Source organism: Lissotriton vulgaris, chromosome 2_2 (assembly GCF_964263255.1).
Source record: "Lissotriton vulgaris chromosome 2_2, aLisVul1.2, whole genome shotgun sequence".
Classification (NCBI taxonomy): Eukaryota; Metazoa; Chordata; class Amphibia; order Caudata; family Salamandridae; genus Lissotriton; species Lissotriton vulgaris.
Window position 1 is genome coordinate 21521256 of NC_141688.1, and position 25089 is coordinate 21546344.

At 44.0% G+C, this 25089-nt stretch overlaps 1 protein-coding gene across 1 annotated transcript in view; it reads left to right on the top strand.

The window, feature by feature from the left end:
• The window catches only part of LOC147728953 (uncharacterized), a 291189-nt gene that overhangs the window by 229982 nt on the left and 36118 nt on the right, over positions 1-25089 (top strand). The window contains exons 22-24 of the mRNA XM_086959204.1: positions 1753-1932; positions 5742-5884; positions 23869-23962. Of these exons, the coding sequence (XP_086815330.1) occupies positions 1753-1932; positions 5742-5884; positions 23869-23962 (417 nt within the window). The remainder of the gene's footprint in view (positions 1-1752; positions 1933-5741; positions 5885-23868; positions 23963-25089) is intronic.

Here is a 25089-nt window from a genome sequence, read left to right on the forward strand (position 1 = left end):
CTAGCTGAGGCATAAGTTCTGGCTCATGTGTTCCCATTTCCCCAGACCAGCTCACTCCCAGTTTACTTTGATACTGGTTTTTGGGTGGCAGCCTTTCTCTCCGCTTCCCCAATCCTGCACCAATAGCCTCTTTATGTCAAAGATCAAAGGGGGAAGGGGCATTCTGATCCCTGCCAGTGTCAAATTCAGAAAAACCATCAATGGTCTGGTGTTCAAAGACTTAGGGGCACCTTTAAACTTTGGCGGTGGTCTGGGAGCCCGCCAGGGCAGCGGAGACGCTGGCGTCTGTTGTCCTGGTGGAGGATCACTAGCCATGTTTTGGGAACTCAATATACCCGGCACGGATGTGTTTGATGAAATATCCTCTTCTTGTATGATGGATGCGCTTCTGCAACTGCTAATGCTGAGAGGCCTATATGTTTTTTCAGCCCATTCCGCATGTGGTATTCTTTTTCAAGGAGGCGCGAGGGGTTATTTCTTAAAAAGAGAACTTGGCGACCATTAGTTGTTATCTCTGCCAGGTCCAAAAGGACTCGCAGTAAAGGTCGCCTCATGGAGAGAATTCTTATTAGAAGAGTTGTGTATGACTTTATATAGTAATCCTGTGAGAAATAAGATATTTACTTATTTGCTCAATTTTTTTCATCGTGTGTGGCACCCTTTCACATAAGTCTCATTCTACTTTAGCTTAAGCTGGGCGATGGGTTGCTGTATATTGTTTTATTACATTACAATACACTATTAGTCCAGCAGCTTATGCTGGAGCTACCTCCCCAGGTATCTTCAAAGGGGTCTTGGGATATAAAAATTAACTTGCGAAAAGTGTTTGTTTTTATTATGTTCACTTTTAGTCTTGTATCCTGTCTAGTGATACATTCCTGTGCAGGTATCTTCACAGGATTCTTCGTGCATTTTGTTTAACTAACATGAAAGACATTCTGACCAATCACATTGGTGACACAGGGTTCCTCTCAGTGAACACCATCTTGGTGATATACAAACTAATTTCACTCATATGCAACTATTGCCATTTCTAGGATTCCCATTTTAGAGATTATTTACAGAATTAAGGGTGAGGATAAGACATGTATTGTTAAAGGTAGAATTAGAATCGCAAAGAGGGAAAACCCAACCCGCAATGATGCATCGAAGATGCATTTAAGGGAAACAATCCTAAACGTGAGTGTTTGCCTTATTGTATAAGCAAAAGATGAAATTATAAATGATTATATGAAAAAAGTAAGATGTAAGTTCTGTCTGCATTATAAACTCTGCTTTAAAGCCATAGGTCATGCATCAGTGGTGAAAGGGGAGCTCGCATGTTATCCTTGTGCTTAGGGTTCAGTACTGTGCAAAGAAGGGTGTCACTTTGACTAAGCAAGCAATATTCTCTTCCAATATGCTTTTGTATACAAAGATAGCACCACAGGAAAAGAGAAATAATTATGAGGTTGCCTTGTAATTGGTAAAGGATAAAATGTAATGTCATCCATAACTCAGTGCTCCAGCCCTATCCTTTAAATTAAGATAAATGCCTGTTGGAAGCTGAATTTTAGTTTACATCGGGTAATCCAATTGCAATAGGCATGAAATTGCAGTGGTTTGTAAAAGGAATGTCCATGACTGGAGTCTTGTGTCCCTGAGGACATGCAGTTTTCTAGAAACCAAAGGTGACCTTTTTATGATGCATGTTTTCTTGCTCACTTTACCTGCAGAACACTCCCCACTCGATTAATTTGACTTTTTTGACAGAGTGCTATCCTTGCCATGGATTCTTATGGCCAGATTCGACGTGAAAGGTTGGTCACCCTGGTGAATGGTTACATTCGAAGCAGCAGCTTGAAAGAGGCAGTGAAGAAGATAAAAAGAGAAGTCCACTGCCGGCCGGAATCCGGGAAATCGCTGAAACTACTGCGAGACTTCGAGCAGCAGGTATTTGTGATTGGGTGAACTGACACCAGCTCCTCCATGCCACCAGGACTGGAAGGCAAACATCATGCACACAACTTTACTCAACTCACTGTCCCCTATCCACCAAGGTCATAATGAAGCGTCACTCGACAGAAGCAACCGAGTGTTCATTAATCCTATCTAGAAATGAAGTCAGCGAGCCTAGGGTATAAAACCTCTAACCACAGATATTAAATAATGTAACCCAATTTAATCTTAGGAATGGCCAGTATGATAGCACTTGATATCCAGAAATGGATCTACAGTGCATTAAGTCTGGTGTGCGGGTATGCTCTCTCACTCCAATCTGGACTATTGACTCTCTGGTTAGTTTTGTAGAATTCACTCTTCTCGCAATCCTAGCCGAGGCCTTAGGCCTTCAAGAGTGAGCCTCACAGCTTCACTCTTCAGATAATCAGTGGTCGCAGCAGCCACATGATGCTACCACCACAATCACCCACAGTTAGACTAATCTGAACAGTCTAACTGTCGCCGTACCCCAGCTACCTATAAAACTTTCACAATGCACTCTAAGATTGAACTTTTTTATACAGAGATGTACTATTGATTAGGTACTTTCTTTTTAACCCAATATTTTTAGTATTTTAAATAGTGTTTCTCGATAGCCTACCTACCGCACACGTGCCTATGCAAGCTCTGCATAAAGACCACTGTGAAGATGGGGGATGGAGAAATGTCCTGTTGTCCACAGCGGTTGACTGGTTGAAACTTGAAAAATGTTGCAGTTCTGATTGGCTGACACCACCAAAGAGGGCATACTTTCTCCCCAGAAATCAGTAGCTCCCCTTATGAAAAAGGCTTTTTTAATGTTTATCTAACCAATGACAAACACCGCATTATATTTCTGCATTCTTTATGTACCAACCATAGTCAGCTAACTTCTCTTTTTTTGTACTAATGATAGGTGGCTTATTTAGTGCCATCCAAAGGCCACTGTGGTGCCTCTTACCTGCTATCACTGGCCAACCACACTACTCTAGTAATTTAGCTATGTCCACCTTCGACAGGCCTTAGCTTAGAAGTCCCTTCACAATTTCTTTGTGTATCCACCACATTCCTCATTGCTCGCCTTGGTTACCGATCTGGTGCTTCTTATGGCGGCCCATGGAGGGGCTAATGATGACCTAATGCAGCTGTGGTGGGCCCAGATATTTATGTGGGTTCACTGGCATTCCCTTAAGTTGAATGGCCTAGCCAGTTCCAGCGGAAGCTGGGCAGAGGTGGGTACAAGTCACACAATTCTTCCCTGCCCTTATACGGCTGCTGCCTAAGGCCTGAGAGGTTGGGCATGATGTGCTTCTCCCACTAGCAGTAACAGGAGTGAGCTCATTGGCCTGTTTCCCAAGCCAGGTACTAATAAGTGCATATGCAAAGCTTCCAGGTCACTGAGCGAGAGATGGTAGGCTGCACAAGGACTCAGATTACACAATGGTGATCCAGGGGCTGGAGAGAGACTTGGTTGGGAGGGGTTGAACTGGTTAGAGATGAGAATACAGTAAAGAGGGATTCCATGTAAAAGAGAATTTGTTGAAGAAGAGCATATTTTGAGTGTGATGTTTTAGTTTCAGATTCATTTCTATTAGTATGCTGGTAGGAGAAGAGGGATATAATTGGTTTACGTTAGCAGAAGCAACAGGACAACACGACCAAGGTTTAGCACAACCAAAGCACTAGTCCAGATAAGAATAAGGATGGTGCAGCACACTTCCCATGCCCGTTGTCCCTGGGCACAAATACAACAAACAGATATGGAAACAGAATGGAAGGCGCACTCAAAGGAATTACGCGGGTACTTGTAGTCTTGAATTTTCTTTTCTTTATTTGGGTAATTATACCAAAAAGGACATACACAGCCAACGTGTTTCGTTACGTATTGTAACTTCGTCAGGGCTAAGTCTGTGTTGTTGGTTTAGAATCATGAATGACAAGTGAAGTACAGAGGATAGGCGTAGTAATGAGCAGGCACCGTAGTAGGTAACGGAAATTCCAAATAATATATTGGGTAAAGCTGCTCAATGTGCCTGGTTCCAAAAGAAGTGAAGCGTGGCCTGCCGCCGTTGATGGAAACAGGTACTGTAGGGTACAGAAATCTTGTCTCTGTGGTACAGCTAATGATGGTTTCTATGCAGGATGTCGCTCACAACATGTGTGGTACTCCTCAGTGATTAATGCGAAGTGTGCTCTTGGACCGTGTCGAAAATCAAGACAACAACCCCCTGGACATACTAATCTCCCCAATAAGGGATGACGGTCTCCCAGCACGGTAACACGGGTTTGTAGCAGGATGCATCATTAGCTGTACCACAATATATTATTTGGATTTTCCGTTACCTACTACGGTGCCTGCTCCATACTACGCCTATCCTCTGTACTTCACTTGTCATTCATGATTCTAAACCAACAACACAGACTTAGCCCTGACGAAGTTACAACACGTAATGAAACACGTTGGCTGTGTATGTCCTTTTTGGTATAATTACCCAAATAAAGAAAAGAAAATTCAAGACTACAAGTACCTGCGTAATTCCTTTGAGTGCGCCTTCCATTCTGTTTCCTTATAATTGGTTCACAGTGGTATTGTTGAAGATTGGGACACAGAGTTAGATGCAGACATTATGCATTCTGAATTGTGATGTGAGTCCTAGATATTCTACAGAGGATGGCAGGAGTCGCAGAAGGTTAGGTGTATGGTTGGCATAAATTTGTTTATAAAGACATTGTCTCCACCAATTGCAACAAGATGATAGATAGAGTGCCAAAACTTTTCAACCACTCACCCCCGTCACATATCTGGGTTTAATCCATTGTTCTTTTACTCACCATGCCACCCCAGTTTGTACCCAGCTATATTCAAATCAGTCTTGACCCTGTTCCTCATGGGAACTGTCCAGTTTGTATCCAGCCCCTGGACCGGAAACATGCATCCTGGGACCATCCAGGCTAGCTTGAATCCAATGGCACAATGAGCAAGGGACCCACGTCTGGACATACTCTTGGCCACTTAGGGCGAACATAGCAAACACAACAAGATGATGGACAAAGCGCTGACACTTTTCAACCACTCACACCCAGTCACAGATCTGGGTTTAATCCATTGTTCATTTGCTCATTATGCCACCCTACTTTGGATCCCAGCCCCTAAGCGAGATAATCGGGAAAAGTCAGAGAACATGGCTTGATTGGAGAGTAGCTAGTGTAGCGGGGTTGTGGGGAGCTGTCCAGTATGCGTGTGGAAAACATGGGCTGTAAGAGTAAAACTGATCAATTGTAGTGGATATTACACGATGGATGAAAGGTGCAGGCACGTTGAAAGTGTGTAAGCGAAGCAGTGACTGGGGAGTCAGAGAAGGATGAGTAGTGACGTGTGGAAGGAATCCAGTTGGACTGGGACAGGTTTGGGGTTGAGACTCCAGTCTCACACCAGAGTGAGGTGGCACAATGTTGTATATATGGGAATTGCAGTATAAGGTAGATAACCACAATAAAATCTTAAGGTGCCTGTAGCAGTGGGTTCCCACATGAGAGGGCACATGATGTCTAGAGTAGCCACTTTACTCTCATGAATGAATCTTCACAGTAGTCTTGGGGTTCAGTGGACATCAAATACACAGACTAGAGTGAAACAAAATCATAAAAAATCACTGTTACAGACTTGGAAATCTAGCAAAGTTTCTCGATCATTTTTGTTGTGAAACAAGGCCGAGACTTAAAGGATAGTTGGCAAGTCCAGCTCATCATATCTCAAGATGTTCTTTCCTTGTTTGTGACAGTCACTTCATCGCTGGAAAGAAGCAAGGCGCCACAGCTCCGAGAGTCGACGCCTGCTGTCAGAATCCTTAAATGAAATCCTCCGAAACGCCGAGGTGCAGTCTGGGATATTTCTGATTAAGCCCATTATGTCATGGGCCGGAGGGTAAGCGCAAAATTACAACAAATGAGTAGGGTCTAAAATGATTTCTGTACTGTACATAAATTTTAGGGGCGGGTGGGGTCCTTGTCCTTCCTGCTTTGGAAAGGTATTTACTCCTGCCTAATTCCAGAGCAGGAAGGGAGAGAGTTGGTGAATGTTTGTGGGGCTTCCAGCCATGAAATGCCCATTGCTACCTACCAACAGGGACTTACTCACAGGCACATCTTAGTGAACCCAAGTAAATCCTTTTAGGTGCACAAAATGACCTTTTTTGAATAGGAAAGGTCATAATGCACACGCAAAAGAAGCCTTTTGTGTATGCAAGTCAAATTTACATGCGCAACTAGCTTTGAGAATTGGTCCCCTGGTATCGATGGCCTCCAGGTGTGAACGCTATGTATGTTAGGGCTTTGAGACAAATCAATCATACTGGTAGGTTGCTCTTCTGTCATCAATGCTCAAATAAACTGCAATAGTGTGAAGTCCTCTTTAATGGACTTGGCAGTGGGTCAAGTAGTTGGAAGATGAAGACAGCAGGAAAATATATGCCTTTCGTGATGGCCTCTCATGTATTTGAGTAGGACTTTTTCTATAGCAAGATCAACTGAGGTAAAACCCCAATGAGGGAATGAAGGGAGGCCTTTTACCTCAGTTGATACTATTACCCAAGCTCTCATGGGAGTAGTGGATTGCCCTGGTACATTTGTTTTCCATAGGATTGGCCAAACCAGACAGCCATCTATGACACCATTGGAAGAGGGGTGCCAGATTGCCCAGAAAAACAGTGAATGTTGCCTTCCATCTGGGTAATGAGGTCTGCAAAGTCAAAATGTCACTTTGTCTAGGTCTGCATGCACCCTTGCACCATTACTGGCTTTAAGACTATCACAAAAACCCCTTTCTCCTTTACATCCACACTCTCTTGGTTGATGTAGAGGTGCTCTCTGGCTCCCTAGCGATCGGGGTTGGCTGGACTAATGGAACAGTACTGATGCACCACCGTGGTGTTCTACTGGAGCCATTTTTTCTTTTCATACGCGCTCTTGGTTGATATATAGGTGCTCTATAGCGACTAGAGGTTGGATAGACTAATGGAACAGAACTGATGCCCACGGGACCCATTTCTTCGTTACATCGGCACTCTTAGTTGATAGAGAGGTGCTCCCTAGTGACTACGGGTTGGTTAGACCAGAGGCGCAACTAGAGCCACATTTCGGGTGCGGCTGATAAAAATTTCGGGGGGGGGGGCTAATTATTCCAGTCAAAGGCAGAGTGGAGAGGCAGGGGCTTAAAGAAGTTGTGAAAAAACAACATAGTCCCTCAAGGCGGAATGACGTGTGGTTCAGCGTCCATCTTTGACGGGGCCACTCATCACCACTTCTGATGGTCTGCAGTGATATCAGCCTACTTGTGTTTATGACATGCACTAAAATGGCCTGTCATTATTATTACTAAACAGGTAAATAAACCGGCAAGGTAAAGAAACTACACCTCCAAAATCAATGTAAATAAATTGTAGACGTTTATGACGAGCATCTGTAACGCAAGGTATGCTAGGCAGGGCTTTAAGTGGGATGAAAAAACTGGGGGTCTCTCAAAGGGGCGTGGCCAGAGTAATTAGGGGCGCGGCTTTAAAACACTTACGCTAAAAATCTGTGTTTAGAATAGTGTGCCGCCCGACTTGTATTTTGCTGTTTCTGTCACTGCATCCAGATATGTGAGATAACAAGTAACATCACACCTACAACAGGTCAGGACTATTGGCTTTGTCAATGGTTGTTAGTTGAGATAAAAAAGCAGCAACTATGGCTTGCAGGCGCGCAACACCCATTGGGCTCACCGGGCTTCAGCCCCCCGCTCACCCCCCCCCCGTCGCCTCCTCTGCCCGGGCTAAGATCACACGCACTGAAATGGTGCAAGAAGGCTGCGCATCCGAACCGAGAATGTGATTGTTTTAATGATTTCTGAGAGGCCCAGCAGCCCGAGCCAGACAGCAAGCCTCTGAAAAGTTTCAGCGAGTGAACCCCCCTGCCCTGACCTCTTGTGTTTACTTTAGAGTGGCACAGAGGTGAAATCCTTGCCTGAAGGCAGGGATTTCACCTAAGCACTTGATGGGTTGTGAGCATGGGGTGTGAAGATGTGCACAGCAGGGGGAAGGCATGGCCAGTTAAGGTGATGCTTTTCCTTTGTAAAGGAATTTCTGCTGGCATCTTAGCCCAGGGTGTGCTGTCTGTGCACTTGTATAGATGTGTATTCCATACAATTGCACAGACAGCAAACCCTTGGCTATGACGCCAGCAGGAATTAATTTACAAAGGAAAAGCTTCACCTGCACTGGCCATCCCTTTCCCCCTGCTGTCTGTGCATTTGACCCACATTGATTTACACAGTGAGACCTTCGGGAGGGGCTGGATGCCAGGACACAGTGCTGCTGATCAGCCAGACTCCAAAGTATAGTATCAGAAGAACAGGCAGCAGTTTTTTGTGTAAGTTCCAGTAACTTTAATGCATTTTTCAGCACAGCATTACCTACTGCCTGCATATCAAGGTTACTGTGAATGTTGTTCTTGACTTACATACATAGAAACGTCAAAGAGGACAGTCCCCTCCAAATATGCAAATGTAGTGTAAGTTTGTAGTGTTCATTTTTTTTGGGGTGCTAGTGGGTAATTTTAGAGTTCAGGGTGGGTATGGGTTATGGGGTGCCAGGGGGGAATTTATGGTTCAGGGTGGGTATGGGTTATGGGGTGCCGGGGGAATTTATGGTTCAGCATGGGTATGGGTTTTGGGGTGCCAGGGGTAATTTTAGGGTTTAGGGCAGGTGTGGGTTTTCGGATGTCAGGGGGCTATTTTAGGGTTCAGGGTGGGTATGGGGTGCCAGGGGACATTTTAGGGTTCAGCGTGGGTATGTGTTTTGGTGTGCCAGGGGTAATTTTAGGTTTCAGGGCAGGTGTGGGTTTTCGGATGTCAGGGGGCTATTTTAGGGTTCAGGGTGGGTATGGGGTGCCAGAGGACATTTTAGGGTTCAGCGTGGGTATGTGTTTTGGTGTGCCAGGGGTAATTTTAGGTTTCAGGGCAGGTGTGGGTTTTGGTGTGTCAGGGGCAATTTTAGGGTTCAGGGTGGGTATGGGTTATGGGGTGCCAGCGGGGAATTTATGGTTCAGGGTGGGTATGGGTTATGAGGTGCCGGGGGGGAATTTATGGTTCAGCATGGGTATGGGGTTTGGGGTGCCAGGGGTAATTTTAAGGTACAGGGTGGGTGTGGGTTTTGGGGTGCCATGGGATTAATTTTAGGGTTCAGCGTGGGTATGTGTTTTGGTGTGCCAGGGGTAATTTTAGGTTTCAGGGCAGGTGTGGGTTTTGGGGTGTCAGGGGCAAGTTTAGGGTTCAGGGTGGGTATGGGTTATGGGGTGCCAGATGGGAATTTATGGTTCAGCATGGGTATGGGTTTTGGGGTGCCTGGGGTAATTTTAAGGTTCAGGGTGGGTTTGGGTTTTGGGGGGCAAGGGGGAATTTATGGTTCAGCATGGGTATGGTTTCTGGGGTGCCAGGGGTAATTTAAGCTTCAGGGCGGGTATGGGTTTTGGGGCTCCAGGGGGGTGATTTTAGGGTTCAGGGTGGTATTGGGTTTTGGGGTGCCAGGGGGTAATTTTAGGGTGTGGGGTGGGTATGGATTTTGGGGTGCCGGGGAGGGATAATTTTAGGGATAGGATGGGTATTGGTTTTGGGGTGCCAGGGGTTATTATAGATTTCAGGGCAGGCATGGGTTTTAGGGTGTGAGGGGGTTAATTTTAGGGTTCAGCGTGGGGATGTGTTTTGGTGTGCCAGGGGTAATTTTACGATTCAGGGTGAGTATGGGTTTTGGGGGGCAATGCATCAAACTAACAAAAATGTGTGCTTTAATTGTTGTCCAGTTTCAAATGCAGAATTCACCACATTTTTTTCTCAGCTTGACCTGAGCATTAACCGATCCTGATTATTTGCCATTTTAGCTCCGCCCCATTGATTTACATTAGCCACGCCCCTTCATCTGCCATGTTAGCCCCCCCGAAATTAAGACCTAGTTGCGCCCCTGATGGCTTGTTACATATAACATTGAAAACGCTTCCAATTAAAGCCCTGGTGACCCAGCACAATGTTGTTGCTCTTGCGTTTCAGAAAGAGAAGGGAAATCCAGAAAGAAATTGACTCTTTAAAGGATTTCCCTTCCCCTACAACGCTCACCTGGCATGACGTTATGCCATAACTTCTCCACTAGTGAGAAGTGAGCAGTGTGAGAAGCGCACATCAATGTGCTTGTTGTCTCGAAACTGGTCTGTATCAGGCTGTTTTGCTCCCTGGCAATTTTTTCTGGCCTGCAGTGACAGCAAACTGCTGTCACTGCAGTCCGGAAAAAAAACAGACCACCTGTGCCAGGGCTCAAAACAGAGCCCGATAGAGACCCGTTTCGAAGCCCCCTTTAAAAAACTGCCGGTGCTCAGACCCCTTGAGACCCGGCCCACTTAAATAAAGATACTACTCTAGGCAAGTAGGATCCGGGCACTTGGCCTATAGAATCTCCGCGGTTGTTTATGTAAAGCGCCGAGCCGCAGGTCCTTGTCAGGCAGCCTCCACATCACAAATTGATGATTAAATGCTGAGGGGTGTTTTCTGTGGAGTGGAGCTGGTTGTGACTTGTTGATCGACGAAGTAGGTGCGATAAATTCCCTCCGGTGGCAACAGTGACACTAAAGTTCATCTGGCAGCAACCAGGCCACCTGCCAGCAGGTGATGACTGCAGGGTGCCCGAAGATAGGGCTGCAACTGCAGTGACAGAGGGCAGCACATTACTCAACATCACTGCAATGCCCTGGAACGAAGGGGCAGGCTGGATGCGTTCAGAAGCAGAATATGGCACTGTTTACAACAGGCTCTGACAATACAGATAAAAACAAAAGAATAACATAATAATAAGGAGTATAAACAAGCGTTGGCAAAGCCAATAAGGTGTGCTTTCTAGACTATCGGCTCATCCTTTTCTTTTTGTTTTGGTGGAGTGAAATTATGTGGTGTGGGTGGAATTAAGTGGTGTGGTGTCGAATTGTGTTGTGTGGAATTGTGTACCATGGGATTGTGTGGTGTCAAATTGTGTTTCATGCAACAGAATGGAATTATGTTGAGTGTGAATATGTTGTATGGTGTGGAGTGAAATTATATGGATTGTAATTATGTGGCCTGGAGTGGAATTATGTGGAGTGACATTGAGGTGTGGAGTGTCATGGATTGGAATTATGTGTTGTGGAGTTGAGTTATGTGTTGTAGATGGGAATTATGTGCTGTGGAGTAAAAATGTGTGTTGTGTAGTAGAATTATGTGTTGTGTTATTATGTGGCATGCAAATGTGCAGCATTGATGTGCGTGGCGTTGAGTGGAATTTTGTGGAGTTGAATTATTTTGTGTGGAATTGTGTGGTGGTAAGTGCAATTATGAAGAGTGGAATATATGGCATGGAGCAGAGTTGAATATTGTGGAGTGTAATATTGTGGATAGGAATTATTGGTATGATGCGGAGTTATGGAATAGAGTGGATGTATGTGGTGTGGAGTTGAATCATGTGCAGTGCACCTATGTGGCATGGTGCAGAGTGGAATTATGTGTTTTGGAACTGAATGGATATATGTGGAATGTAATTATGTGGCGCGTTGCGCGGAGTGGAATTATGTGTAGTGGAATTGTGTTGCATGTAGTGGAATCATCTGGAGTTGAATTGTGTTGCATGGTGTGTAATTATGTGGACTGGAGTAGAGTGGAATTATGTTGTGTGGAATGGTATTATGTGAAGTGGGATCATGCAACATTGAGTGGAGTGGAAATATGTTGAGTGGAATTTGCTGGATTGTAATTATGTTACTAGAAAAACGGTCCCAACGGGAAAATAACTAAACAATACTATGGGAGAAAAGTTAATATTGCCCAGGAGTTATTACAATGAATATATAAACGATATTTTATTTTCAATTTAAACATGAAAAATGAGGGAAAAAAACTGCAGGTAGGAGTGGCTTTGAAGCCATCCACTGGTAAGTAATGGGCGTCGTCCAAGCCCACTGACAGTAGACAACATCTCTCGAAGAACACGAGCATGCGCTGTTTAGCTGAGACTTCAAAAGTGCGGTTAATCTCAAAAGAAACAAGCGATAATGCATCAAATATTATGTACATCACAAATGTTCCTCTCATATTAAAATGATCATTGTTCATAGAACAAAAAGTCCGACATTAACAAAACTAAATTAGCTGTTCGATAAGGTAACATATAGTTAAAAGCAATTGGATTTTTAATATACTGGTATAAAAAAACTAGTTCAGATTAAGATAGAGGCAAATTCAGTTTACAGTCATCACCAATCTACAAGCACATCTACCTTCAGAAAGGCCATTGACTTGCCTCAGCAAACTGTCTCCCTCGACCTCTAACAAATGGATGTCATGCTAGCACCATAGAGCACATGCTGCCAGTCCCTTTACATGTCCATTGTCTTATCCATGTGACACAGTGAGGCCTAAAGAGGCAAAAAACCTAGGCAATTTACTGGTCATCAAGCGACCTATGACAGGCTCATTGATATATGTGCAAACTCAGTGTACTAAACATTTATTTTAAAATCTTTATTTTATTCTAATAAATTCATAATAAAAACTATTTAATCCAAGATACTGAGACATACTGTATTTAACGACATATTAAAGAAACATGAGATACATTTATACTAACAAATATGAACCAATTCACTACGAAAAATTCAAACATACAACACAATAACATATAAACATAAACAAATTCTTTCTTATTAAGACATAGTGGCTAGATGGTGGACAAGTTCTTTTTTGGTCTACGCACGTTTCGGCTTGTGAGCGCCTTCTTCAGGACAGCCACAGAGAACCTAGATAGGTATGCGAATGGGAACCAAAATGGATATTTTTTGACCCAAAGTAAATAGATTACTTGTTGATAAATTGAAGGACACAAGATTTCTGAAAAGTCAAGGGATCTTTAAAACATTAATTTTGCTAAAAACAGATATAAAGTCCTTATATACGTCAGTCGATGTGATGCAGTAACTGAGTCACCGGGCAACCTGAATGGAGACCCCCAGGTTAGTGTGTATGTATAATACCAAATTGGAAGCTCTTTCTGAAAGAGACAGCGAAGATAACCCTGAGTATATTGAAATAGTCAGGGCCGTATGGTAGTCTCAATATAAGAAACGAAGCATTGATAAACTGAGTTCTCGTCTGGCGGCAGGATTCCCGGGCTCAGAACGCATTGAGGCCTAGTCAGACCCAGTCAAATCTAGGAACTTGGGTGTCAAGTACTCAACAGGCACAGTCAGGAATCCGACCCTGGCCAAGCCATGCGCCCAGATTGACTCAACCCACTGGGTCTGATGGAAGCCCTCTGAGTTCGGTGAGGAAAAGCCCGAATCGAAGAGCCGAGGAGAGGTGAGGCAATCCTGGGAGTGGAATGGAAGATTAACAAATGGGGAAACAGGAGTGAGGAAATCTGACAGACTATTTCAAGGACCTGGGAGGAGGTGGTGGCAAGTAAGTTGGCGGACATGGACCGCCAAGGGAATGGCAGGAGTGGGTTCTCCCAGAGAGTGAGGAACAGGGCCTGGGAATATGATGTGGAAGAGACTGATCTTCAAGAAAGGGACATGTGAATGTAGTGCGCCGAGTACGGATGCTGAGCAAACACAAAATCTGAAGAAATAGATATTCTGGAGGTAGCATTGCAGAGATTGCTCCCTGGTTAAAACCTTTATCATTTTTGAGACATGACCGTTGGTAGCTTGCCGGAGTAGACAACACACACCATTCTCACTCCTTTTTTCCATCATAGCAGTGTAAAGAAGACAGGAGAAACAGTACAAGGCTGCATCATCTGACCCTTTTTCTGAGGCAAAAAGCTTCCCCAATACTTGGTAGTCGTGGCTGCAAAGAAAAACTGCAATGCTTAACCTGTAAAAAGAGCATTATACTAGACTCCCAGGGCAGGGAAGTGTGTCAACTGCAGCCACATCCATGAGCGGGGCAAATTCCAGTCTACTGGGAAGATAGAACAGATCCCTGAGGGATTCCATAGAGAATGTGTGTAGCTTTACTTCAGGGGAACACAGGGGACTTTAAGGAAGTAATTAAAGAAGGAATGCTCAATCCTGATCAGTTTATTATTTCTGCAAAGTATCTGGTGAGCTCGGTGATACTACCTTTGATATCTCGATGTCCCCAATTACTATTTTCAGCAATACAGGCAGGTGACAAAATCAAACACATGAACATTTAGGCTGGTACACTGAGGCAGGTTTATTGCACATGCAAATGCGCCAGGAGCAGAAACTCTGTTCAGGATCTTTACCGCTGGTACGCACAGCATTTCATCGGAAATGACAGACACGAGGCTGGATAATTCACCTACATGGATAAAACAGAGGCAGAAATATCACATGCACAGATAAAGCACATATCTCTTAGTACACACAGACCCAAACCTACAGACGACCACAGAGCAGATATAACTCATGTTTATGATCCGGGATAGGATTTGCAGATGACTCTACGTCACAAGGACACACCTATTCCAACCTTTCCTCTCGTATTACAAGTAGTTGCTTCCAAATGCTTCAAGATTAATTAATCCATATGATCCAATTGAAGTCAACCCAGACTGCATGTCCCAGAATGCACTGACTGTTTAAGTTCCCAGAATGGAAATGAGATGTCCCAATGACAGTCAAGTCAAGTCAAGTCAAATATTTTTATTTTGGTTAAAACAAAAACCATAAAAGATGTACATAGAGTATAAAAACAGAAACCAATTTCCAGTTCCACCCCCATTTTTCCCACAATTCATTTATGCCAATTGAATACCAGTCATAGGCACTTGCGATAATAGAACAATAGATACATTTTTTAAATCTAAAAAATATAGACCATACATCCAAGATAATACAATGATGGCATTACAATTCATATTTCATTAAACCATACTTTATAAGTAGGCAGTACTGACATATACTCATGGTTCCCCGTCCCACCTCTAGTAATTATAGAAATTTAACTAAAAGTCTAATCAAGTGACATTAGAGCTTGAAACCCCGTCTCCTTCGTACTATCTCCACAGAAAAGAGATATCTGCTTATACTAAAAACAACAGATTGGGTTGTTTCAATTCTGAGAATTCTTTCCACCTCACTAAAGCGTCTAAAACCCAAGAGACGGCAAATATGTTTTATCAATTTTTTTCCTTAAGTGTATGTAAGCAGAACAGAAGAAGAGTACATGTGCTTCGTCCTCTTTAGCGCCAGTACTACACAATTCACATCTAACCAGGTCGTCCTTCCCTGCATTACCCTCATTGCATACCCATCTCGCAGTGTTTGCTTTAATTTGTAGTATTCCATAACAGAACTTTAAATACAGCGATTTTGCTAGGCTTGGTAAGATCTCATCCATAAAGGATTCGAATCTACTCTCTGTCTTCATTCCAAGATACTTAAGAGTTAGAGTCCCCAAGTCCGGGTTATGTAAATTTGAGTTTAGGACAAACACCCAGTATCTTTCTTTTAACAGCTTTTTACAACTCAAAGTAAGGGCCTCAGGATCAGCCCAGTAGTGACTTAGCCACAGCTTAGCAAACCAATCTTCGATATGGTTCAACCATACCAGCTTAGTGGTGTTTTTTATTTTTAAAATTTCTTTTAGGGCGTCTCTGTAATCTTCTAGTTTGTCTGTTGACCACACGCGGACCCAATACAACAGGGGTCGTAAAACCACAGGGTCATCAGTACGATGAATATCCAGGTCCATTATGAGTGGGAGTAAAGGTGTACGCCGTGGAATTGCTAGTATTTTCCTAAAAAAGATGTTCTCTTGTGTCATAAAGGCATGTTTGGCTGCATAGCCCCATAATTCGGCCCCCTTAAAGAGAAGCCGATCGGGCTTTGTATTTAAACAGCTCTAATGCTGGGGAGACAGCTTTCGAGTAACTTCTCTTGTGTCGCCTCGCTATCGGAACTAGATTCTGGGTGAGGATCGTTTTACTTTTATCTACTTGGGTTTTCCAATCAAGTTTAGTGTCTAAAGTAATGCCTAAATAATTAAAATTTTGCACATATTCGATCCTTTCAGTGTTAGCCGTCAGTGTTTTTTTTAAAGTTCTATGGGGATTAACCGATTCGCGGTTGTTGCAGGTACACTAACTTTAAAACGGTTTACCACAGCCCAGGTTTCTTGAAATAATATAATTTCACAATTATCAATATATTTCTGCCACGTGGGATCACTTTCGTTTTTTCCAATACCTGCTATATTCCAGGACCTCAATTTAATACTAAATTCTCTACCCGTAGCCGGTGTGTTGCCGTTTAATCTTGTATTGTTGGCTTCTGTTACTTGTGTAACCTCAATATTAATATATTGGTCACTATTGTTTATGGGGTCACCTTCAATTATGTTGCTCCGGTTTTCCTGCACGAAGTAAGGGTCGTGTGCCTTCACTTGGGGTATTATGTGCGCAAGGCTATTCTCACAAACTCTTTCATTGGGCATTTCAGTAATCATAATCTCATTAATAATGGTAATGCCCAAGTCTAAGCCCTCTGTCATGCTATTTAGAAGCAATATAGAGTCCGGATTATTAGAACTTTGCCTTTCTTGCTCCTTAAGATGTTTTTCAAGGATCACTTTGTTACACACATCTACTAGTCCTTCGTCCCCCAGGTCCAAGGCTGCTAATGTACTCTGTCCTTCATCTCTCAGTCAATCAACTCCTCCAAGCCCATGTAGCTCATCAAAATGATTAAAAGTAGGGATGGTGAAATGGTTTTTAAGCCTACCCATAGTTCCTACTCGGTGTATCCCAAAGGGATTATACTTAGGTAGTGCCAGGGGAGTTGGACGATAGAAATAGCTCAGGTCATGAGTGTGAATGCCACTCCCATCACGTGGATAGAATCGGTCACAAATATAGCCAACTACCCGTCTATCCCTAAAGTTGACAATGACAGAATCCCCAGCTATATCCTTGCATCTTTGCCCAACCCAGCTTACTCTTCGGGCATACAAGATTTTCCCATGAATATGACTTGGGAGGGGTCTGTTCCTATTTAACCAAAAGGTTACCTTATTTTTCAATTCTGGGTAAGTTTCTGTTTTGTCATTCTTTATTTCAGGAACCCCAGTAAGTACAAGAACATATGGGAAGGAGTCTGGTGGCAGATCAATACAATTTAAAGCAGGTTTTTTCTTTGTAGCATCGGAAGTTTCCTTAACTACCACTGGATTGTCCTTGATCTGCCTCACGGTACCATGCTCATTTAACTGCCTCTCCTCCCCCGCCCCACGGCAGCTTCTCACTAAATCCATTGTCCTGCTTTCAAGAGGTATAGCAGCCTGGTTATTACTAATAGATACCACAGGGGTTATATTAGTTGCAGTCGGGTTAGACAATGAAGTTGCTCCAACTACAGGTACTTTTCGTATATTTACTTCAGCCGTCTCTCAGTGTAAACTCGACCAGCTTTTTTAATGTGCCAGAGTTCTCTATAGTATTCTGCTCAAGTCTCCCCAGTCCTTCGTTAATTACCTTTGTCCTCTCTAAAAGGGGTAAAATTAAGGAGTTCATCAGCTGTTCCACTTGGACCATAAAGCCTTCAAGTGGTTGCAGCGAAGGGCAAGTCAAGTTGACCGTCTTAGTAGTTGGAAACGTTAATGAGGGTGTAGATGACAATGCCTGTGATGTCAGAGCAGTAACTTGAGAGGTTGCGATCTCTTCTATAGTATTGTTAGGGACTTTAGAGGTTTTTATTATCTTTGGGCATCTCCCCTTGTGGGCCCCCCTCCCCGCTTCCTCTTAGCAGTGGTAGCTGATCCTATAATTTGCTTTGACATTTGAATTTTTGTACTATGTTTCACAGAAGACCTTGTGGCTGAATGGGCTACAACATTGTTAGGTACATACTCAGGGGCAAGGGTATTAGGTAAGACAGATGAGCTAGTCTCATTTGGCACTGAAATGTTGAGTAAACTTTCCGCTTCGTGTTCATTGTTAACTCCCTCATTAGTATGTATATTACTAACTTGTCTTTCTAAATGGTTTGGGGAGATAACAGACATTATAGCCCCTAGAGAAGATCACCTTACATACATTGGTTCTAGGGAAAGGTGGCGTAAGTACCGATGTTGCCCTGGTAATGAATTGGTCAAGTGTTCGCTTATGGTTCCCCCCCGCCGCGGCCCTCCTCCCCTTCCCTGCGCGTGCCGCCATTGATATAGTGAGTATAGGTCGGCGCGCCTAGTCTACTACCCAGCGATAGATTACCAGCCAAACTCAATGCAACAATCTACACATAAAGTTAATGGTCCCCTCGCAACTCTGTACATTTTCGGGGGGTGGCCAGGCCCAGCCTCCTTCAGGCTACGACGGGCGCTGCGGGAGTCCGCGATCCAATTTAAGCGCCTCCTGGCGCTAGATTGTGACGCGCTGATCCTGCACCACCTGTAATTCTGGGCAATTAATTAATTAATTGTGGGTCTGTAATGCAATAGAATCGACTTCCAAAGGAGTATCTCTGTGCAGTAGACCGCTGGGGAACCCGTCCTGGCTTTCCCTGTGAGATGGTCCCTACTGGGTATCTCCAAGGTGAAACCAGGCATCCCCGGCGTATGTGGGGGGTCGTTGTGGAGATGAGGCAAGCTAATGCCCAGAGTTGCCGAGTGTGATCCCTGGTTAGAGTAGGCACCGAGGTGAGAATTATCGAGTCCGCTGACCCTGGTCCACACCCCCGCTGCGTCGGGAATTGAACCCTGGTCCCGGGCCGTCCTCTGCGCTCGGGTCTGCCTCCTCTAATCAGTGAGCCACACCACTCCAATGTAGTCCCCCTATTTACAAGTAGGAGTGGCGGCGCGGCAAGATGTGTGCAACCGCGCCAAGCAACAGCAGCCCCCCTCAGGGGGCCAAACAGGGGCAGAAGAGCACACAGTGATCAGGTAAAGGCGTCCACAGGGCAGAAATAGAGTGAAGCATCCCGCGCTTGGGGAGCCCGCGATCCAATTTAAGCGCCTCCTGGCGCTGGATTGTGATGCGCTGTTCTTGCGCCACCTGGAATTCTGGGCAATGTAGTCCCCTTATTTACAAGTAGGAGTGGCGGCGCTGCAAGATGTGTGCAACCGCGCCGAGCAACAGCAACCCCCCTCCTGGGGCCAAACAGGGGCAGAAGAGCACACAGCGATCAGGTAAGGGCGTCCACAGAGCAGAAATAGAGTGATCTGATAAATCTATTCATGATTTGCTTCTCTGTATTGTTGTGCATCAGAAAATTACAATACTAGATGTATCTTTAGTGAACTTTTTTTATCTCTGTCTGACCCCTTTCAGGACTATGGTCAAGCAGTGGCTACCGGGCCACAACTATTGGGGTACACCCTAGTATTGCCCTATAAACTGGGCCAAGCACAACCCCTGTTGCACTTGCAATAAAAAAACTGTTTGAGGGATCTGGACCCCAGCACCTTCCAACTTAACCAGCCACACTCGTTTATGATTCAAATTCATCAAAAGGAGGTACTTCACAAAAAGTCAACATTATTATCTTTATCAAATTTATCTTTATTCCTGTTAATCCAATAGCACAACCTCAGGTTAAATTCAAAAGCACACTCAAGACTTTTTTCGAGGGAATACCCTTTTCCTCAGGCCTTATGTGTTGAAATTGATATAAATTCAAAAAGCTTCAAATGTGTTGTATCACTAGGGACAAATTATCCATAATTTCCCAGTTTGTCCCATAATGGGTCCAGCAAGTGGAATCTCACACCGCGACTCATGATGGGTTCCTGATGTACATCAGGGGAGGTTGGGAATATTTGAGGGGGCCGCAGCACAAGAGGGAGATAGCTAGAAACACATGCTCTCTCATGGAGTGCTAAATTAAAAAGAAAAAAGTTGGAGCAGTCGAAGGATACAAGCCAGACAACCAAAAGAATCATAAAGAGGGTATGCTGCAAGGGAGGGAATGACACAGGAAGAGGAAGGCAAACCATTGAAGAAGAAGCAACGAAATAAGTATGTCAACAAAGCTAAACCAATGGTAAGCAATGGGCAAGCTCTAAGCCCACTGTAGGTTCACAATAGGCTTTTCTATTGTCCTGTCTAGTCGGTGAGAACTAAAAAGGCCTGGTCACAATATGGATTCACAAAATACCACCACTCCATGTACTAAACCCATGACAGGGAGAGTAGTCCACTGCCAATTAAAGGAGACATTCTTGGTAACAGGGAAAGTCCAAGAGTTACTCTTGTCATGGACTAGGTCAGTGCGACCCGACATCAAAAATCAAGTCGGGATACCAGATAACCAAGTCTGGCCCTCAATGCAGAGGGACAGACCTGCACGCCATGCAGGGGACATTCCCAACCCAGCCGTCTCTCTTTGAACTGAAGGAGGAGGCGGGACACCAAACAGAGACCCAGACTTCAGAGTGCTCTCAGCACCATCTACAATGAACATAATTACTGGAGAGTTCGGCTGAGAGTCTGCCATTGAGCACCCAACGCACTCACCCTACTCAGCGCTGCAGCACTCCGACGGGGAAGCTGCTGTAAGTATCAAGACACGGCGGTTCAGCTGCTTCTCTGTGCCATCTCAGCAGCATATTCTAGCACTTACATCTGATGGTTTTCACTCCATAGAGCACAGCCTATGACCTTAAAGGGAGGCCTTGAGTCTGGGCCACACATAGACCATCTTGGCTTGCTGAGAGTAGCTTGCCAGAGACCAATACGGGTCATTTGGTCACATTTTGAAGTTGCCTAGACCTACTTGTTGAATAGGAAAGAATACAAATTCTTATACATTCGTTCATTGCATGGCTGTTTGTGCCCTTCCTCCCTGACAGACAGCAGCAATTTCGATAGTTTTCTAATACGTTTGAATTGATAAAAACAGTGATAATGCCATTAAATACTGGACACGTGGCAACCATATCTGGGACACGCCGAATCCCAGACCATTCCAAAAATAGAGGGACATACACCCAAGGGGATTTAGTACCAGCTTAGGCCTGGCAGGAATGCCTGATCTCTTGAGAAGGACCCTGACAGGATAGTACTTTTAAGAGACTGATAAAAAGTGCAGTTTTGTTACTGGCAGCGTGGTGTCGTCCACGGGAGGCAAGGGCCTAATGTGACTAGATAACCAAATGCAGACATCTTTTAAAGATGGAGGACTGTCACAAATTCACTTTGTCTTATTTTGAGCTTAACATGATGACGCTGTTGACATGGTGGCCGAATCTCAATACCAGTCGTGTCATCACCTCCTGTTTGTGGGACCTGCTGTGCGCTTAGTTAACAGCCCCCCCAACCCCCATCAGTCTTGTCCCTAAACCAGCAGCCAGGAAGGGATCCAAGAAAATAGCCTTGATAGAAACTCAAGAATCAACCCCCAAAATGAAGTACTGATGATCTGGACAAACAGCCAAGAACAGAACCTCAGCAAGAGTGCACAAGGCAACCACACAACAAGCAATGAAGGGCCGAAAAGCATCAACTTATTCCATCCACAGCCACTCCATCTTCACCCTCATCATAACTGAGGCTCTTTACATAGGCACCCGCTGCCTGGACGAACACGAACCTTTCTCTCCTACGATGACTCTGAACCGGGCAGGGCAGTGGACAGAGGCCTGGGCCCTCGTTCTACCACTAGCTTCTTCAACTTCTTCATAGGGCCAACGTCATGAAATAGACGTATTCTGCTGCCCTGATAGAATGATTTTATTATCCAGTTCACTGCTCTCACTGCTCACTGCTTTCGTGCATGCTGTTCCTGAAGACATGTCAACCTCTTACCCTTATCCTTCATGCCATTACTAGGCTCTTTGTTGTTGTCCTTATTGCCGTATTATATGGGGGGCTTCACTGGCTCTGGAGCACACCTCTTCATTTGAAGCGGTTTTGTGAGATAGGGCTACATTACAGGGCCTGCAGAAATTCTCCTAATGCTTCACTCAGTCTTCAAGATGGGCAGTAGTTGGTGCATCTTTACTTGTTTCCCTTACGCTCAGGCAATTTTCCTCTGAGCATCAGTCACCCAAAATCCATCCTTTTCTCTTTAATATAGGGTTTACTTTGTACAGTAGAGGTTTCCAGGATCCTTTACCCTTCCACCTAATGGCTAAAGCTCTTCATCCTCAGCAGGCTCTATTAAGAGGCTGGGCACCATTGAAAAACACTCGGCTTGTTTGGACGAGGGACCACGAGCCGGACTGTACCTCTTAATACGTTTTGCATATAGTGCAGGCAGTCACAATACTCCTACTGGCAGTGTGAGGGGTTTAATTACAACCCTTCTGTTTGGGGGTATGAGGCCTAGTCAAGAACCTTTAGACGCTGGTACATTTTTCTCTCTGCTAATGCACCATTACCCAGTTACCGCTTACCAGAAGATTCCCAAAAGAACCTATCCGGCCATCATGTTTCCAGATGCAAAAGAGTTTGTAAGGAAAAAGTGGAAGCTCCCCACTGGTGCCCATGTGGTCTCCAGCTCCATATTCATCAACAAGACATGCTACTTACCACTTCCAGTTTAACAGCGAGGCACAAGTTGCAACTACAGCTCTCTCTCTGCTTATTACTGAGGACCATGTGGTCTCACCTGCATGATCCTCTGGCGTCAGATTACGTGAAGATGGGCACTACCATCTTCACTCAAGTTGGCATCGAAACACAAATAGATATTTTGATACACAGTATCTACATAGCATATTATTTGTTATTTTATTGGGATATGATGATATTATTATTGTGCACAGAACTCTACATAGGACATGAAATGAAAACCTCCTGAGTGATTCGTGTTATAGAAGCATGAATTAGAGAATTATATAAATTCTTATAAGATCCCATAGGTGCAGGCGGAAACAAACATATGTATTCACTAATCAAGCGGCAAGTGGCACAGAGCAGAGATGGTGTAATGGGGTGGCAATGCATTGGCCAAATGGCTCCATACCAACAGAATACCACATTAGAAGTGTTGAGCTTCATTTGACAAATGGGCTGGTGGCATGCAACCCAAAATAGGTAACTCATAGGGTGTGGGGAGGAGGGAATCAGAGGAGGGGCTGAGTTATTTCTTGCTAGACAAAAGAGTGATGGAGTGAGTATCAGGTGAAGACATGTTTGTTCCAGAGGTTGTAGGAAAAGGCAAATGCTGGCACTGGTGAGAAGAAGAAAGCATAAGTATGATCCTGCTTCAAAGACCAAGCAACCTGGATTTCATCTTTACATATTTTTTGAAAGAGAGGTAGAACTTTGCAATGAGGCCCAGTGTCCTTCTTTCCTTTGCTGACATGCCTGCCTTTGACTTTATTCTGCATCGGCTGTGGATGCTCGGAAGGCTCTATTGCCCTAGGACACTTTGCTACTAGTTCTGGGTTTTCCTTTTGAACAGCAATGTAGACCGCTGTTTGTAGTCAAATCTTCTCAATAAAGGCCATGACTCTGAGAATGTTCTCAGAACTGAAACCATGGTTGTGTTTGTGGACCGCAGTCTTCTAGTCAATCAATGATGGTGTCTGTTGATTACTGCAACAGAAAGGGACAATATGACCTTACTGTATGGTCTTCCTGCACTCTGAATTCCACTGAACTTTTTCATAGCGGTTGGTACCTTTCATTTTTGGCATTATCTATGTAATGATAGTGATCATAATGAAGATCTCTGGAAATACACTGATGTTCATAACAAAGTAGCAGCTTTTTCCAGAATAGAACAGGGGCCTACCTAAGCTAGCTGGCCCATCACATCTGTATAGCTGCATTTGAGATGATGTCCCATATTTTCTGGTTCTGGATCAGAATACTTTTACTTCACGTTGGCAGAGGAAACATCTACTTGATTTAGGTAGACTTTTCCACATAAATGTGCTTTTTTCCCTTTCAGATCAACTTTATTAAAGTCGTCTTCTCGGATCAATGCCTACTTGAAAGTGGTCCCGAAGAACATCACAGTTTCTCCGCATGCAGCTGCAGGGCAGGTATGAATGCGCCAACCTAGAAAAATCTGGAATGTAGGAGTCTCTAAAACAGCATCTAGTGTAGCTTCTCAGGGGTACTTCACCAAGCCTTTTGCAATTCCAAGTAAGTCAGAAATGTACTCCAAATGTAGGCCTAAACTTATAGGAAAGCATTACTAACGATTTAAATGATTGGGGACTTTATATTATACAGAAATGTTGACTTCGCCTACCTTGAATGCGCTTGACAATTTTGTATATTTTTAATCTAGTTAAAATGATTTGACTGAATCGTATCATATTTATCTCTCTAAAAGCATTCTGGGAGGAGAGTCTGCTCTTGCATTACCATATTGAAGGAGGTGGTGCTCTACACTCCATTGAAGTCTTCTCAGACTTCTGCTTCTGTTATCTCTGAAGTATTTATTTTATGTTATGTTATGTTATTATGGTTCATAACATGCACAAATCACCTCAGGACGGGTATCTCAGCGTGGTAACCAGGATAGCAGGCAAGAAATAACACAATTAGAATAGGCTAGTCTTCAGCAATTTCCTGAACTAGAAATGATCCGGGCAGGTTCGGGTTTGGAGAGGCAGCCTATTCCAATAAAGCAGGACTAGGAAATAAAACAACCTGCCCCCTGAACGGTACCTTCTAACCCTTGGAACAGTGAGCAGAACTTTGTCGCAAGGTCTTAAAAGTCTTGCGGGGGGAAAAGGTTTTACTCTTCCACTCTGCATTGAAGGATTTGGATATGCGTTTCTATCTATCCATTTAACCATTCTGGTAAGTTCGATCATTTGAGGTATTTTGAACGTTGTTCTGTGTATCCCACTTAGATATTCTGGGATTTATAATTATCTTATACGTTCAAGGGATCTGGGTTTTATAGTTCATACGTCAATTGTAGGTTTTAGAGAGGCTCGTTTTCTAGGTATTCCGGGATTTGCCACTCACTATATAGTGCAGAGCGGAATTCCACATGGAAATTCCGCTGTGCATTACTTGTGACCATAACTTGAATGAAAATCAGGGTTTACCGAACTGTTCATTTTGCATACAGTAAGGATTTTGATATAGTTGAACAAAAATATAGCCAGAGTGCCTATGATACTGTTTACTCTGTCATATTGAGTTTGTTAGT